General features: G+C 47.2%; 1 protein-coding gene across 3 annotated transcripts in view; it reads right to left on the minus strand.

The window, feature by feature from the left end:
• Positions 1–4,603: 4,603 nt before the first annotated feature.
• The window catches only part of gpr4 (G protein-coupled receptor 4), a 34,817-nt gene continuing 22,114 nt past the window's right edge, over positions 4,604–17,306 (minus strand). For 2 of the 3 annotated variants that reach the window (XM_055663550.1, XM_055663551.1), the window contains exon 2: positions 4,604–5,951. In XM_055663550.1, the coding sequence (XP_055519525.1) occupies positions 4,622–5,683 (1,062 nt within the window). In that variant the 5' untranslated portion in view covers positions 5,684–5,951 and the 3' untranslated portion in view covers positions 4,604–4,621. Of the gene's footprint in view, positions 5,952–6,723; positions 7,157–17,306 lie in introns of those variants that run through there. The other variant, XM_055663552.1, reaches the window with a different exon arrangement.

Consider the following 17,306-nt stretch of genomic DNA (forward strand, 5'->3'; position numbering starts at 1 on the left):
GCCCGGCATGGACTTACCATCACCCCTGGAGGGGAGCTTCGACCGCCGGCCCTACAGTCTACGGTGCTTCTGGCAGCGGCGGGGACTTTAAATCTCAACCGCCGGCCTGCGGCCTACACAATCTTGAAGCCGCGGTCTCCGGTGAGGAAAGACCGATCCTGGACTGGACTCTGGACTCTGGTCTTGTCCACGGGGGGGGGGGGGGGGGGGGGAATGGAGGAGGACGGCCAAAATTTTTTGTGCCTTCCACCATAGTGATGAATGCTGTGGTGGATGTTTATGTTACATGTTGTGTCCTGTTTATGCATTTTATTATTTTGTTAACCCATCTTTATGCTTTGTATGGAACTGATTTTTAAATTATGTAAAGCACTTTGGGGTCAATGAAAATTGACTATAAATGTGCTATATAAATAAACTTATTATTATTATTATTATTACAACATTGCCAATGCAGGTGATAGAGTCAGTGTGGAAACTGGTTTGAATTATAACATTGTTGTTTCGAGTGGGGTTTGCAGTGGACATAAATGAACTTTAAGTTTCTAAATTATAACAGAAATTAATTTTCAAAGAAAGCCTGTAAAAGAGGAAAGGGATATCTTGAAAGGGGCGTGAGATTAAATCCTTCTTTCCCACTGAGTACAACCGTAAATCATTGAACTGGCTCTGTGCTCTTGTCATTGTCCACTTAGTGAGTTCATTGAAGATTCTGGCTACACCCACTGTGCACTTAGGCAGCTGACTAGAGGAATCCCTCTCATCTGTCCCTGTGTGCAAGTGTTGTGTTGTGTGTTTCATAAACGGTGGACCAAGGGTCTCAGCCCCTGCGGCGTCTTGTTCAAGTGTGGGTTGGAATGTGGGAGTGGGGACCAAGTCACACCAGGATCCCACAGGGTGGAAACAGCGAACTGCAGATGCTGGTTAATACACAACACAAAGTGCTGGAGTAACTCAGCGGGACGGGCAGCATCTCTGGAGACGTTTGGGGTCGAGGCCCTTCTTCAGACTGATGTCAGGGGAGACAAGACTGGTGGGAGAACTGGGAAGGAGGAGGGAGTGGAGAGAGAGAGAGAAAGCAAGGGCTATTTGAAGTTAGAGAAGTCAATGTTCATACCGCTGGGGTGTAAGCTGCCCATGCAAAATATGAAGTGCTGTTCCTCCAATTTGCGCTGGGCCTCCACTCTGACAATGGAGGAGGTCCAGGACAGAAAGGTCAGTGTGGGAGTGGGAGGGGGAGTTGAAGTGCTGAGCAACCAGGAGACGTTTGGTGCAACTTGGTGACGTTTTGGGTCGAGACCCTTCTTCAGACCCTCTGACTGACCAGTAATTCTACATCCATCAGTCCTCTGGTGCAATGGACAATTATTGTCCTGGTCGAGGTTGTCAACATCTCAAGATCGAATAAAAAATGAAAAATGCACATCAGCAAAGACCAGAATTATGTATAAACTCTTTACTAACGAGCGTACCAAACTCTTCAATGTCAATCATTTCAAAAGATGCTTCCAAGGTATAATCTACATTCAAAGATCTGAATTCAAGTCACTCTTATAGGCTGCAACAAAGAGTCATCATTACAGTACAATAGATGTATCTTTCACATTTGTTGGATGTGCTGGACGTTCCAAATACCATCAATAATCCGTGCCAGCTCATCTGCACAAACCAACAAATGAAATAGTAGCCTGTAGGAAGGAAGGAACTGCAGATGCTGGTTTAGAAGGTACTACTGAAGAAATTAAATGGAATGAAATGGTGACAAATCCTAGGACCAGATGACCTGTGTACCAGGAGCTGGAGAAACACTGTTTGTCATCTGATGGAGATCCATACAATGTCGAACACTTCCCAGACCCATGGTGGCAAGATGGCACAGTGGTAGAGCTGCTGCCTCACAGCCCCAGAGACCACGGGTGCTGTCTGTATGGAGTTTGTACGTTCTCCCCGTGACCCATGTGTGTAGGTTAATTGGCTTCGGTAAATTTGTCCCTAGTGTGTAGGATAGTGCTAGTTTACGGAGTGATCGCCGGTGCCTGGTGTAATAGTTCTTGGAGTAACAGTCCCTCGAGTAACAGTGTCTGGAGTAACAGTCCCTGGAGTAACAGTTCATGGAGTGACAATGCTTGGAGTAACAATGCCTGGAGTAACAGTGTTTGGAATAACAATCCCTGGAGTTAAGGTCCCTGGAGTAACTGTATCAGGAGTAACAGTGTCTGTAGTAACGGCATCTGGAGTGACATTGTCTGAAATAACAGTGTCGAGAAACAGTACTTGGAGTAATAATGCCTGGAGTAACAGTCCCTATAGTAAAGTGCCATTAGTAACAGTGCCTGGAATAAGTGCTGGGAATAACAGTGGCTAGAGTAACGGTATCTGTAGTAACAGCCCCTAGAGTCACAGTCCCTGGAGTAACAGTGCTTGGAGTAAATGTCTGTAATAATAGTGCCTGGAATAACAGCATCTGCAGTGACAGTGCTTGAAGTAACAGTGCTTGGAGTAACAGTCTCTGGAGTAACAGTCTGGAGTAACAGTGGTTGGAGTAACAGTCTCTGGAGTAACAGTCTGGAGTAACAGTGGTTGGAGTAACAGCGCTTGGAGTAACAGTCTCTGGAGTAACAGTCAGGAGTAACAGTGCTTGGAGTAACAGTCTCTGGAGTAACAGTCTGGAGTAACAGCGGTTGGAGTAACAGCGCTTGGAGTAACAGTCTCTGGAGTAACAGTCAGGAGTAACAGTGCTTGGAGTAACAGTCTCTGGAGTAACAGTCTGGAGTAACAGTGGTTGGAGTAACAGCGCTTGGAGTAACAGTCTCTGGAGTAACAGTCAGGAGTAACAGTGCTTGGAGTAACAGCGTCCGGAGTAACAGTGACCAGAATAACAGTGCATGGAGTAACAGTCCGGAAAGATTTAGAGGGATCTGAGTCTAAGCTGGGCAGATGGGACCAGTTTAGATCTTGGTCAGCATGGGTAAAATTGGGCCGAAGGACCTCTTTCTGCACTGTGTGACTATGACTCTAATTGCTGGACAAGACAAGGGAGGCAACTGCGACAAGTAAACAGGCAAAACAGCATCTCAATAAATATAAGCAAGACTTGATCAAGCATTGATGGACAAATTCAAGGCAGGTCGGATCAAATTAAAGGTCCAAGCCCTTGTGTTGAGTTCATTGAGTTAATCTAATGCCATAGTTGGGGAAGGATTATAGTCCAACTGAGATGGAAGGAATGGTAGTATAGTGTTAGGGACTAATAAATGCAGGGCTAATGATCTGATAGATATCAGTTCAAATCCCATCTGGGTGACTAGATTATTAAAACCTGATTAATTAAATAAGAACTTTCTATCCATACTGATGATCTCAAAGCCTTGTCAGACATGGAGGGAAGAGAATGTACTGATTGTGCCCAGGTCTGATCCAAGACCAGGGATGGTTGGACCAACCCCTCATTCTGAAGGGTTGCAGGAAATGGTAATAAATAATCTCCTTCTCCACACATTGCGTGAGTGAATAAATAAAACAGAACCATCTATGCTGCAGCAGGAGGCCGTGTGGCCCATCGTGTCCATACTAGCTGCTAAAGTTAATCCCACTTTGGTCTATTGGCCTTGTTGGTGGTGGCATCTCATGTGCCCAGTGAGTGTCAGTCCCCCATCGGACTGGGGTTGGGGTGAGTGGGAGATCGCCCAATGCCCTTTGCCTTAGCACAAGGATGGAACGGTAGTTGGGGGCGGAAGAAGGAACTGCAGATGCTGGAAAATCGAAGGTAGACATAAAATGCTGGAGAAATTCAGCAGGAGCGGCAGCATCTATGGAGCGAAGGAAATAGGCAATGCTTCGGGTTGAAACCCATCTTCAGACTGATGCAGGGTGGGGGGGGGGGCGGGGGAGAAAGGAAGAGGAAGAGCCCAAGGGCTGAGGGAGAGCTGAGAAGGGGAGGAGACAGCAAGGGCTACCGGAAATTGGAGAAGTCAATGTTCAGGCCACTGGCATGCAGACTCTTCCTTTCTTCTTCTCGCCCCCCCACCTCTGAAGAAGGGTTTTGGCCCGAAAAGTTGCCTATTCCCTTCGCTCCACAGATGCTGCAGCACCCGCTGAGTTTCTCCAGCACTTTTGTCTACCTTCGAAGAACCCAATCTATTGTGATGGTCACTCGCCCCAAACAATTCAACTGGAGGTGCCAATGCCCACTGGGCTAGAAGGCCATCAGATGTCTTCACTGGCCTCCCAGGACACAAGAATAGGGTGGCCAAAAGTGTAGTCACCCCCATTTCCCACCCTAAGAGGATTGGCAAGGAGCCTAAGGGACGAAGACCTTTGGAGACTTTGACTGACCTTCAAGTAACAATCAAACGCCATGGAGCTCAGCCATCTTCCAATTGGTGCAGAGGGAACGCCATGTTGCCAAGGAGGGCGGTCAATGGCGGGAAAGGGGCAGAGGTCACAGGGCATGACCTCCCGGGTCTTAATCGCCGGGCCATGGTGGTGATAGAAAGGACCAGCACTGTGGGATAATTCAAACAGTTGGAATTAAATAACTTCTTGTTTTAACCTTAACGTGGATGGGAATGTTATAAAAAAAACACATTTATAGACACAGCCGTCCCACAACCCTTGGATTTTATACACTCAGAGTCTTCATCTGTATACAATCCTCCCTCAGTACCACCAGCTCGATGTTTAAGTACTGGGATTTTTTGGAGGACAAGGGAGTGTCTAGAGTGACCGAGCGGGCGATGTCGGTCGACTTGGAGCTGGTGAAGAACTTGAGGAGCGGAGCCAGCCCCCTGGTCACGTCACTGCGGGCACCCTCGTTCACCAGGCAATAGAGTATGGGGTCCGCCACGCAGTTGAGGCTGGTGAGAGCCAACGAGACATGGTAGGTCATGAAAATGTTCTCCTCAAAGCTGCATCCCTGCGGGCTGCTGAGGTAGACCATGCTACGCAGCAGTAGGATGAGGTGGTAGGGGGCAAAGCAGAGCAGCAAGATGACGATGAGGCTGAGGGCCAACCTCTTGATCTTCACCTTCTCCCCCTGCTCCGTCGACAGGTTGCTCTTCACTGCCTTGAGGATGCCCTGGTAGGAGAAGAGCATGAGGACCCAAGGGAAGAGGAAACCAACGAAGACCCTGTAGAGGTTCATTTGGGCCACCCACGTCTCCATGGGGTACTTCTCGAAGCAGAAGGTGTGGTTGAAGCGATCCTCAAAGAGCTCGTTGTGGAAGAGCGGCGCCGAGTTGGCGCCGATCTCGATGGTCCACACCACGGCACTGGTGACGACTGCTGTCTTCACCCGCCGGATCTTAGCGAACCTCAGGGGGTGTGCCACAGCCAGGTACCGGTCAACCGAGATGCAACTGAGGAAGGCTATGCTGATGTAAATATTGGTGTACAGGATGAAGCCAAAGAGTTTGCAGGACTCTGGTCCGAGGATCCAGTTGTCCTGGTGTAAGAAATAATTGATCCAAGGGGGCAGGGTGGCGATATAGAGGAGATCAGAGATGGACAGGTTGAGAAGGTACACCCCCAACTCGTTCTTCTGTTTGATCTGGAGGTATGCTGCCCACAGAGCCAGGCAGTTGGTCGGGAGCCCGATCACAATGACGAAGATGTACAAGGTGGGCGGGAAGAGACTGTCCAGCCTGGAGTCTACGTGGCAGCTGTCATCGCTCATGTTACCCATTTTACCCTCTCTGCTCAAGATGCCCCGATCTCGCAACCTCCTGCAGGGGGGAAACCCATCACCTGGATCACATCAACGGCCAAGAGCCAACAACCGCGATCAGAAGAAGCAGCCAGTCCAAGATATTCCATTGACCATCAGCGATTTCTCTTCAGCTGCCGACTCTCTCTCTCTCTCTCTCCTCGTAGTGTCACCCTTCGGTTCTCTTGTAGTCAGATCGCAGGGTGTTTGCCTTGGTCACCTGGGCTTTGTGCAGCACAGGTTATCCCTGAAAAATAATTAAAGAAGCATCATTTAATTTTTGTAATGCTACAAATAACGGGGAACGTTACAAATAATAGACACCCCCCCCTCGACATCAGTCTGATGAAGGGTCTCGACCCGAAACGTCGCCTATTCCTTCTCTACATAGATGCTGCAACACCCATTGAGTTCCTCCAGCAATTTTCATCTACCTTTGATTTTTCCAGCATCTGCAGTTCCTTCTTAAACAGTTATAATTGTGATGTCAGAGGGAGGAATGTGAGTGGTGGGGGAGAGGAGAGGAGAAGGGGAGAACCTGGACTGACAAAGGGTTTCAACCTGAAACGTCACCTATTCCTTTTCCCCAGAGTTACTACCTGACCCATTGAGTTACACCAGCACTTGGTGCCTCTCTTGGGTATAAACCAGCATCTGCACATTGAATGGCAGAGCAGACTCAATGGGCCGAATGGTCTAATTCTGTTTCTATGACTTATGGAATGTTCTCCATAGATGCTGCCTGACCCGCAGAGTTACTCCAGCACTCTGTGAAACGTCACCTATCCATGTTCTCCACAGATGCTGCCTGACCCGCTGAGTTACTCCAGCACTCTGTGAAACGTCACCTATCCATGTTCCCCACAGATGCTGTCTGACCCGCTGAGTTACTCCAGCACTCTGTGTCGTTTGTGTCTGCAGGTCCTTGTTTTCCCATGTCTTGCAGCTTTGTCAATGTGCATCAGCCCATGGATAGCAGCCTGAGAGATGTAGACACCCCCATCTTGATGCTAGCCTACCCTTATGTTGACTGAAGGTGAAGTCGCTGTTGTCTCCACACCGGCCCCCATCCTGGTGCCAGTCTCTCCGGCGCGGTGGACTCCAGCCCCTGCGTCCTCCACAAGTCAGCAGGCTCTGCATTCCTGACCTCTAATTGCCCGTGTCGAGTCACTTGCTGCACTCGCACACAGCCTGCATCTTCTGCAGGGAATGTCGCCCGTCTGGTCTCGCCTGCTCAGATGTTCTGCAGCTCCGCTAATGCCCTGGCACCTTGAGCGCGGGATAGAGAGTCTCTCTACCTGAAGGTCGGGGAGTCGGCCGCTGCGAGACCTCCCCCATCCACGGGATCTTGCTGTGCTCTCGGCCGGGAAGGAAAGCTGTATGTTCAGCCACAGTGTTTACAGAGGTGTCGAGTAATGTACAGGGCTGGCCAGATAAGGAACTTGTTTCAGAAGGAACTGCAGATGCTGGAATATGGAAAATAGACTATAGTGCTGGAGAAACTCATAAGGAACTTGTTTCAGAAGGAACTGCAGATGCTGGAATATGGAAAATAGACTAAAGTGCTGGAGAAACTCATAAGGAACTTGTTTCACTGCAGATGCTGGAATATGGAAGGTAGACAAAAGTACTGGAGAAACTCATAAGGAACTTGTTGAGGCAAATGGGTTTTACAACACCCCAGTGTGGTTGTACCCATTACAGTCTACACCACACACACACACACCAATGCTTCTTTCCTAACAAGGCTAGTTTAATTATATTCAGTTTTGTTTATTGTCACGTGTACTGAGGAACCGTGAAAATGTTTAGTCAGTCAGCGGAAATTTACATTGGGCCAATTAATCTACAAACCTGCACGTCTTTGGGAAGTGGGAGGAAACCGGAGCACCCGGAGAAAACCCACTCGGTCACAGGGAGAACCGTGCAACCTCCGTACAGACGGCACCCATGGCCAGGATCGAACCTGGGTCTCTGGCGTTGTGAGGCAGCAGCACACTGTGCACCACTGTGCTGGGTGGGTTGGTAGCCAGCATGCAAATCAGATTCACACCTCCAGCCTCAGTAACAATTTCTTCCCAGTTGCCATCAGCTCACTCTCACCTTAAACCTTAAAGGACTTTGCACATTCACCCTATCTATTCCCCTCATTATATAATACACCTCGATAAAATTACCCCTCAGCCCCCTGCACTCCACGTAATAAAGTCCTAGCCGGCCCAACCTCTCCCTGTAGCTCAGGCCCTTGAGCCCCTTGTAAATCTTCCCAGTGCTCTTTCCATCTCAATGATGACCTTCCTACAGCAAGGTGACCAAAACTGAACACAACACTCCAAATGTGGCCTCACCAACATCTTGTACAACCGAGAAAGTCCTTTCACACCCAGAGAGAATGAATGAATGAATGAATGAATGAGTTTATTGGCCAAGTATTCACATACATGGAATTTGCTTTGGTGCTCCGCCCGCAAGTGACAACATGACTTACAGTGACAGTTAGGAGATCTAGATCGCTCTGCCAGCTAAGATGGTGGAGGCAGAGACACTCACAGCAGAATGTAAATGACCACTTGGACTGCAAACTGAGAGATAACAATGAACTAAGTGCTACCAACCAACCAACCATCTCACAGCACGGTGGGGCAGCGGTAGAGTTGCTGCCTCATAACACCAGAGACCCAGGTTCGATCCTGACTATGAGTGCAGAGTTTGTACATTCTCCCTGTGACCGCGTGGGTTTTCTCCAGGTGCTCTGGATTCCTCCCATATTCCAAAGACGTGCGGGTTTGTAGGCTAATTGGCTTCTGTAAATTGTCCCCAATGTGTAGGATTGAACAGGTGAATAATGGTCGGCATGGACCCGGTGGGCCGAAGGGCCTGTTTCCACGCTGTTAACCTAAACTAATAGGCAAAACTATAGCGCTGCTAAATAGGGTTATTATAGATGGGTAAGGTGATCAATGGTCAGCATGGACTTGGTGGGCTGAAGTCGATACTGGGCAATACTGTGTTAAGATTCTTGAGGGAAACCACTGGTACATTAAACTTCTCAGGCTCAGGATCTAACCCGAGTCACTGCCGCTGTAAGGCAGCAACTCTACCGCTGTGCCACGACCATCTTTGAACTCACTCCAATTCCAAGAACATTGGACTGGGAGCCCAAACGGTCTAAATTCGAGGAATTAATGTCCAATTTGATTCCAACCAAACTCTGTGACGAGACCACCCATCCCAAGTTTCTATCCATCCTCTGAGGTCAAACGAGACGGAATGGAGATCAAACAATGTTTGTTGACCCCAACGAATCTGTGTGGCCAATACATGCAAATTCCACCGTTCCCATGAGATAGACTTTCCCAGAACTTGTAAAGTCTTCCCATGCTTGAAATGAAATGTGCCAAATTCTCTCCCTCAAGACTATGGCCTCGACTTCTGATCTGATCTACCTCGGAATGGGTAGGTCTTGGCCCTGAGTGCCTTTGATATGACAGCCACCATTATTACACCGTGTAGGAAGGAACTGCAGATGCTGGTTTCTGCCAAAGATAAACACGAAATGCTGGAGTAACTCAATGGGACAGTCAACATCTAAGGATAGAAGGAATGGGTGATGTTTTGGTTCAAGACCCTTCTTTGTAATCATGTATAATGTGGTTTAGTTTAGTTTAGAGAAATATCTCAGAACCAGGCCATTCGGCCCACCAAGTCCACACCGACCAGCGATCCCCGCACAGAAACATTACCCTACTCACACCAGGGAGTTGTTTATACAATTTTACCAAGCCAATTGACCTACAAACTGTACGTCTTTGGAGTGCGGGAGGAAACCGAAGATCTCGGAGAAAATCCGCGCAGATCACGGGAAGAATGTACAAACTCCGTACAGTCCGATCAATGACAGTCCGGGGGTCACCAATAATAATAATAATAATAAATTTTATTTATGGGCGCCTTTCAAGAGTCTCAAGGACACCTTACAAAAATTTAGCAGGTAGAGGAAAAACATGTAAGGGGAATGAAAATAGTAGAGACATGACTAGTACACAAAGTAAAGACAGAATTCAATACAAAACACAATATGAGGCAATTCAAGCACAGATGAAAAGGGAGGGGGACGTGGGGCTAAGGATAGGCAGAGGTGAAGAGATGGGTCTTGAGGCGGGACTGGAAGATGGTGAGGGACACGGAATTGTGGATCAGTTGTGGGAGGGAGTTCCAGAGCCTGGGAGCTGCCCTGGAGAAGGCTCTGTCCACAAAACTACCGAGGTTGGACTTGTGGATGGAGAGGAGACTGGCTGATGTGGATCTGAGGGACCGTGATGGTTGGTAGGGGGAGAGGAGGTCAGTGAGATATGGGGGGGGGGAGAGATGGTGGAGGGCTTTGTAGGTGAGGATCAGGATTTTGTAGGTGATCCGGGGGGAGATGGGAAGCCAGTGAAGTTGTTTGAGGACTGGAGTGATGTGATGCCAGGATTTGGTATGGTAGATGAGGTAGATAGTAGTCTAGGACTGCACTCTGGTGTAGTAGGATGATTCAGTTGCCTGATAACAGCTGGGAAGAAACTGTCCTGATGACTGACATATTTAACTCGGTGCTGTGGGAAAATATAACCGAAAGAAGAGCACAACAGGCCTGGTATAAATATAGGAAGCAGTCACCAAGATCCTTATCACTATTGTGGTTTGTACCTCTTTGCACCTGTTAGCTAAGGCTACGTTGCTAACAGCCGACTGACAGACAGTCAGATGTAGAGCAAACTGTGTTAACTCTCCCACCACAGTGCCCTGTCTACGGGGCCACTGATCTCTCTCAGTAGATGGGGAAGGCCAAGGAATCCTGGAATTCCGAATGAAACATGGAATCAGCAGCCCTCAACCTCATTCTCCTGCCTTCAAAATTACCCCAATCTCCTGCCTTCTCCCCATAACCCCTGACACCCGTACTAATCAAGAATCTATCTGAAGAAGGGTTTCGGCCTGAAACGTTGCATATTTCCTTCGCTCCATAGATGCTGCTGCACCCGCTGAGTTTCTCCAGCATTTTTGTCTACCATCTATCTATCACTGCCTTAAATATATCCACTGACTTGGCCTCCACAGATTCACAACCCTCTGAACTGCCTCAGAGGGCGGTGGAGGCTGGTTCTCTGGATACTTTCAAGAGAGAGCTAGATAGGGCTCTTAAAGATAGCGGAGTCAAGGGATATGGGGAGAAGGCAGGAACGGGGTACTGATTGGGGATGATCAGCCATGATCACATTGAATGGCGGTGCTGGCTCAAAGGGCCGAATGGTCCTACTGCTGCACCTATTGTCTATTGTCTATTGTCTCTGGCTAAAGACATTTCTTCTCATCTCCTTCCTAAAGGAACGTCCTTTAATCCTAAGGTTATGACTTTTGGTCCTAGATTTCTTGAACTGGCCTTCTTCTTGAACACCCTATCTACCTGTGACGCCACTTTCAAGGAACTATGTACCTGCATTACCTGATCCCTCTGCTCTACAACAACCCCCAGAGCCCGGCCATTCATCATGTAGGTCCTACCCTGGTTTGACTTCCCTAAACCCCTTATCTCACACTTCTCTGTATTAAATTCCATCAACCATTCCTCAGCCCACCTGGCTAACCGTTCAAGATTCTGCCACAATTTCTGACGACCATCTTCGCTATCTACAATACCACCTAGTTTTGTGTCGTCTGCAAACTTACTAATCAAGTGTAGGAAGGAATTGCAGATTGAAGTGGTTGAAGAAGGGTCACAACCCATTTGGAGACCAAAACTGCACACAATACTCCAGGTGTGGTCTCACTAGGGCCCTGTACACCTGCAGATCACACCGTCCAATATGCATTGTGTAGGAAGAAACTGCAGGTTTGTGTAGGTTTAAACCAAAATAGACACAAGATGGAATGGGTGACATTTTGGGCCGAACCCCTCCTTCTTTTGTCATCCACTCCTTCTCTCCAGCGATGCCGCCTGTCCAGCTGAGTTACTCCAGCTTTTTGTGTCTACCTCACTAATCATGCCTTATATGTCAAAGCTGCCACAGCCAGACATAAAAACTGTTTTTATCCACGAGTAGTTAGTTGCTCTACTCAACAGCCAAATATCTGTAGCCTCCCTTTTGATCTGGTATTTTGTTGGTTCACATGCTTGATCAATGGTGTTTTATCATTCATGTTTTATTATTATTAATGTTTAGTGTTTTCTGAGTCATTCGTAACTGTCACTGTATGTGTCATGTTGTTAATTGTGGTTGGAGCACCAAGACAAATTCCTTGTATGTGAATACTTGGCCAATAAACTTACTTACTTACTTATACGTTCTCATCTAAATCGTTGACATAGATGACAAAGAGTTCTCATTTGAACTTGAAGTGTTACTGCAACGTTTTTTAGATGTAAGCTGTACATAGTATTCTGGTGAGGTCTTACCAACACCCTGTACAATTGAAAAGAAAAAAACTATTTTTTAAATTCCAATCTGTTTACAATAAAGGGCAAAATGCCGAATGTCTTCTCAAATACTTGCTGGACCTGCCTGCTAACTTTCTGTGATTCATGTACTGGAACTCCTGGATCACGTTGAACTGCACTCACTTGAACTTGTCTTCACTGAGATAATAATCAATCACCTCTCACCAAACTGCACAACCTCCCCCTCCCCCACTCTTCCCTTCAGAGAATGGCCATTAGGGTGGTACTGTGGCGCAGCGGGTAGAGCTGCTGCCTCACAGCGCCAGAGACCCCGGTTCGATCCTGACTACGGGTGCTGTCTGCACGGAGTTTGTACGTTCTCCCCATGACCTGTGTGGGTTTTCTCCGGGCGCTCTGGTTTCCTGCCACATCTCAAAGATGTACAGGTTTGTAGGTTTATTGGCTTTGCTAAATTGTCCCTAGTGTGTGCGATAGAACTGGTGTTCCAGGTGACTGCTGGTCGGCGAGGACTCCTTGGGCTGAAGGGTTCTGTATCTCTAAACTAAACTAAACTAAACTAAACTAAACTAAACTAAACTAATGTTCATCGCTTGCCAGCCTACTGCCCACTGACACAACCTAACTATCCTGTTGCAGCATCACAGTGCACTTATCATAGAAACATAAACAATAGGTAAAGGAGGAGGCCATTCGGCCCTTTGAGCCAGCACCGCCATTTAATATGATCATGGCTGATCATCCAGAATCAGTACCCCGTTCTTGCTTTCTCCCCATATCCCTTGATTCCATTAGCCCAAAGAGCTAAATCTAACTCTCTCTTGAATACATGGACCTATTTTTGACATAGTTGAATGGTTTCTGATTTTGTACTCTTTTAAACAAGGGAGATGCATTTGCCGGTTATCTAATCTCCTGATACCATCCAGCAGTTCAAAAATCAATCAATGGGTCCATTATCTCTGCAGCCACATCCTTTAAAACCTTCTTGCACAGTTCATCTGGTCTTGAAGACTTGTCTGTCTCTAGCCACTGGGTTTATTTCATACTTCAACCATTGCCATTGGGATTTTAATACATTCTATCAGATTGAAATTAGCCTGTCTGATATCATACAGGTGTCACCAATGTCTCCCACAGTGAAAACTGATGCAAAGATTATGTTCAGCACATACTTCAACATTCTTTTAGAAGCAGGGAACTGCAGATGCTGGTTTACGAAAAAGAAATGACAGAAAGTGCTGGAGTAACTCAGCGGGTCAGGCAGCATCTGTGGAGAACATGGATAGGTGACGTTTCACAGAGTGCTGGAGTAACTCAGAGGGGTCAGGCAGCATCTGTGGAGAACATGGATAGGTGACGTTTCACAGAGTGCTGGAGTAACTCAGCGGGTGCAGCAGCATCTATGGAGCTAAGGAAATAGGCAACGTTTCAGGCCGAAACCTTGCCTATTTCCAGAAGGGTTTCGGCCCGAAACGTTGCCTATTTCCTTAGCTCCATAGATGCTGCTGCACCATAACTCAGTGGGTCAGGCAGCATCTGTGGAGAACATGGATAGGTGACGTTTCACAGAGTGCTGGAGTAACTCAGCGGGTCAGGCAGCATCTGTGGAGAACATGGATAGGTGACGTTTCACAGAGTGCTGGAGTAACTCAGCGGGTCAGGCAGCATCTGTGGAGAACATGGATAGGTGACATTTCACAGTGTGCTGGAGTAACTCAGCGGGTCAGGCAGCATCTGTGGAGAACATGGATAGGTGACGTTTCACAGAGTGCTGGAGTAACTCAGCGGGTGCAGCAGCATCTGTGGAGAACATGGATAGGTGACGTTTCACAGAGTGCTGGAGTAACTCAGAGGGGGCAGGCAGCATCTGTGGAGAACATGGATAGGTGACGTTTTGGGAACTTATGAAGAAGTTATTTGACATGCTTGTCAAGAAGATGCACATAACATCTTGCCCAGAGTTGGGGAATCGAGGACCAGGTGATGGGGAAAAGGTTTAATAGATTTAATAGGAATTAGTTTAGTTTAGTTTAGTTTAGTTTATTGACACGTGTACTGAGGTACAGCGAGAAGCTCTTGTTTGTGTGCTATCCGGAATAAAAAGACTATACATGATTACAACCAAACCGTCAACATTGTACCGATGAATGATAAAGGATCCTACATTCAGTGTACAACAAAGATCAATTAAAGGTGGGTCAAAGATCTCCAATGAGATAGAGGGGAGGTAGACAAAAATGCTGGAGAAACTTAGCGGGTGCAGCAGCATCTATGGAGCGAAGGAAATAGGCAACGTTTCGGGCACAAAACCCTTCTTCAGACTGGAGGTCAGGGCCACACTCTAGCTGATGAGAGGACAGTTCAGTTACCTGAATACAGCTGGCAAGAAACTCAGATTCAGATTCAATTTAATTGTCATTGTCAGTGTACAGTACAGAGACAACGAAATGCATTGTGCATTTCGCATCGAAATGCGAAATGCACTGTGCCTGGCAGCAAACTGTCCCTGAATCTGGAGGAATGCCCTTCAAAACATGTCCCGTTGTCTACAAGGTGATTTAGAAACATAGAAAATAGGTGCAGGAGTAGGCCATTCGGCCCTTCAGGCCAGCACCACCATTCAATATGATCATGGCTGATCATCCAGAATCAGTACCCCTTTCCTGCTTTCTCCCCATATCCAGTTTATCTAACTCTCTCTTGAATACATCTGGTCTGAGCTTGAATACATCATTAGCTGAGGCAAGGGGCTGTAGACATGCAAAAATCATTATGCATCCTTCATTAAATAGTCCCACCATCAAAAACAGCAACATTACGTTGGAAGCTCCAAGTTAGAGTGAGTGTCCCTTGGGTCTTTGACCTTCTTTAATCAACACAGGGTGTAGAATCTTTGGATGTTTGTATTTGCTTACAGCTTGCTTTCCCAGTGAGTTTCCCTTACATGGGGTGTCTGTGTGTTCACTTCTGCTGGTTCTGAATATTAGAAATGTGCACAGGTTGCGCAGCGGGTAGCACTGCTGATTACAATTAAGCCGTCCACAGTGCACAGATAAAGGATATGAAATACAATATTTAGTGCCAGGATATAATATTGAAGTCTGATAAAGTCCGATTGAAGATAGCTTACACATTCCCCAATGAGGTAGACGGGAGGTCTGGACCACACTCTGGCTGATAAGAAGACCGTGCCTGGCAGCAAACAGCTGGGAAATAACTGTCCCTAAATCTGGGAATGTGCGTTGTCACACTTCTGTACCCCTTGTCTGATGGGAGAGGGGAGAAGAGGGAGTGAGATTGATCCTTGTTTATGCTGGTGGCATAACATGGATACAGGGCCTTCAATCCAACTTGTCCGTGCCGACCAACATGCCCCATCTACACTAGCCCCACCTGCCTGCATTTGGCCCCTATCCCTCTAAACCTGTCCTATCCGTAGAGGGAGTACAGAGAAGGTTCACCAGACTGATTCCTGGGATGGCAGGAATTTCATATGAAGAAAGACTCGGTTTGTACACGCTAGAATTTAGAAGATTGAGGGGGGATCTTATAGAAACTTACAAAATTCTTAAGGGGTTGGACATGCTAGTTGCAAGAAGATTGTTCCCGATGTTGGGGAAGTCCAGAACAAGGGGTCACAATTTAAGGATAAAGGGGAAGTCTTTTTGGACTGAGATGAGAAAAATAAAATTCACACAGAGAGTGATGAATCTGTGGAATTCTCTGCCACAGAAGGTAGTTGAGGCCAGTTCATTGGCTATATTTAAGAGGGAGTTAGACGTGGCCCTTGTGGCTAAAGGGATCAGGGGGTATGGAGAGAAGGCAGGTACAGGATACTGAGTTGGATGATCAGCCATGATCACATTGAATGGAGGTGCAGGCTCGAAGGGCCGAATGGCCTACTCCTGCACCGATTTTCTATGTGTCTACCTGTCCAAACATTTTTTAAATGTTGTGATAAATGAGGCAGTGTGGTGTAGATGGAGTCTGAAGAAGGGCCTCCACGCGAAACATCACCGATTCCTTCTCTCCAGAGATGCTGCCTGTCCCGCTGAGTTACTGCAGCCTTTAGTATCTCAATGGAAGGGAGGCGGCTTTGTGAGTCTACGTTGACCTAATTAATATTCTCTACCATTTCCATTAACTATTCAATTTTTTTCCATGATCGCACTTTCTCTCCAACAGACCGAGGAACAATCTGACTTATGTTTAATTGCTCTGCAATACAACTACAACATTTAAAACAAACTTCCTTTGAACACTTCAACCTGTTTACATAGCCCGGTAAAAGTCAAACAAATCATTCTCCAATGATCAGAAAATTATTTGCAAAGGTGCTCCAAAACAGCAGGGATTTTAGTTTAGTTTAGGTTAGAGATATAGCGCGGAAACAGGCCCCACCGAGTCCACACTGACCAGCGATCCCCGCACACTAACACTATCCTACACACACTAGGGACAATTTACACATACACCAAGCCAATTCACCTACAAACCTGCACGTCTTTGGAGTGTGGGAGGAAACCGAAGATCTCGGAGAAAACCCACGGGGAGAACGTGCAAACTCCGTACAGACAGCACCCGTGGTCAGGATTGAACCCGGATCTCCGGCGCTGCATTCGCTGTAAGGCAGCAACTCTACCGCTGCGCCACCGTGCCACTGGAGATCAGGTGACATTGAGGAGACCTGTCCGCTCAGACCCTTTTGGGAGAGTCCAGGACTAGAGGTCACAGCCTCAGAATTAAAGGATGTTCCTTTACGAAGGGGATGAGGAGGAATTTCTTTAGCCAGAGGGTGGTGAATCTTGAATTAGCATTGAAAAATAGATGTGGCACGTGGTTGAAACAGAAGGCTGTGGAGGCCACAAGTCAATGGATAGTTTTAAGCCAGAGATAGATAGATTCTTGATTAGTACGGGTGTCAGGGGTTATGGGGAGAAGGCAGGAGAATGGGGTTAGGAGGAAGAGATAGATCAGCCATGATTGAATGGTGGAGTAGAAGTGATGGGCCGAATGGCCTATTTCTTCTCCTATCACTTATGACCTTATGACCTTATCTCCCAGTTGCCAAACACTTTAAACTCCCTCTCCCATTCCCACACTGAACCGTCTGTCATGGGCCTTCTCCACCGTCAGAGTGACGTCACAGGCAAATTGGAGGAA

This window comes from Leucoraja erinacea, chromosome 38 (genome assembly GCF_028641065.1).
Source record: "Leucoraja erinacea ecotype New England chromosome 38, Leri_hhj_1, whole genome shotgun sequence".
NCBI classification, from domain to species: domain Eukaryota; kingdom Metazoa; phylum Chordata; class Chondrichthyes; order Rajiformes; family Rajidae; genus Leucoraja; species Leucoraja erinaceus.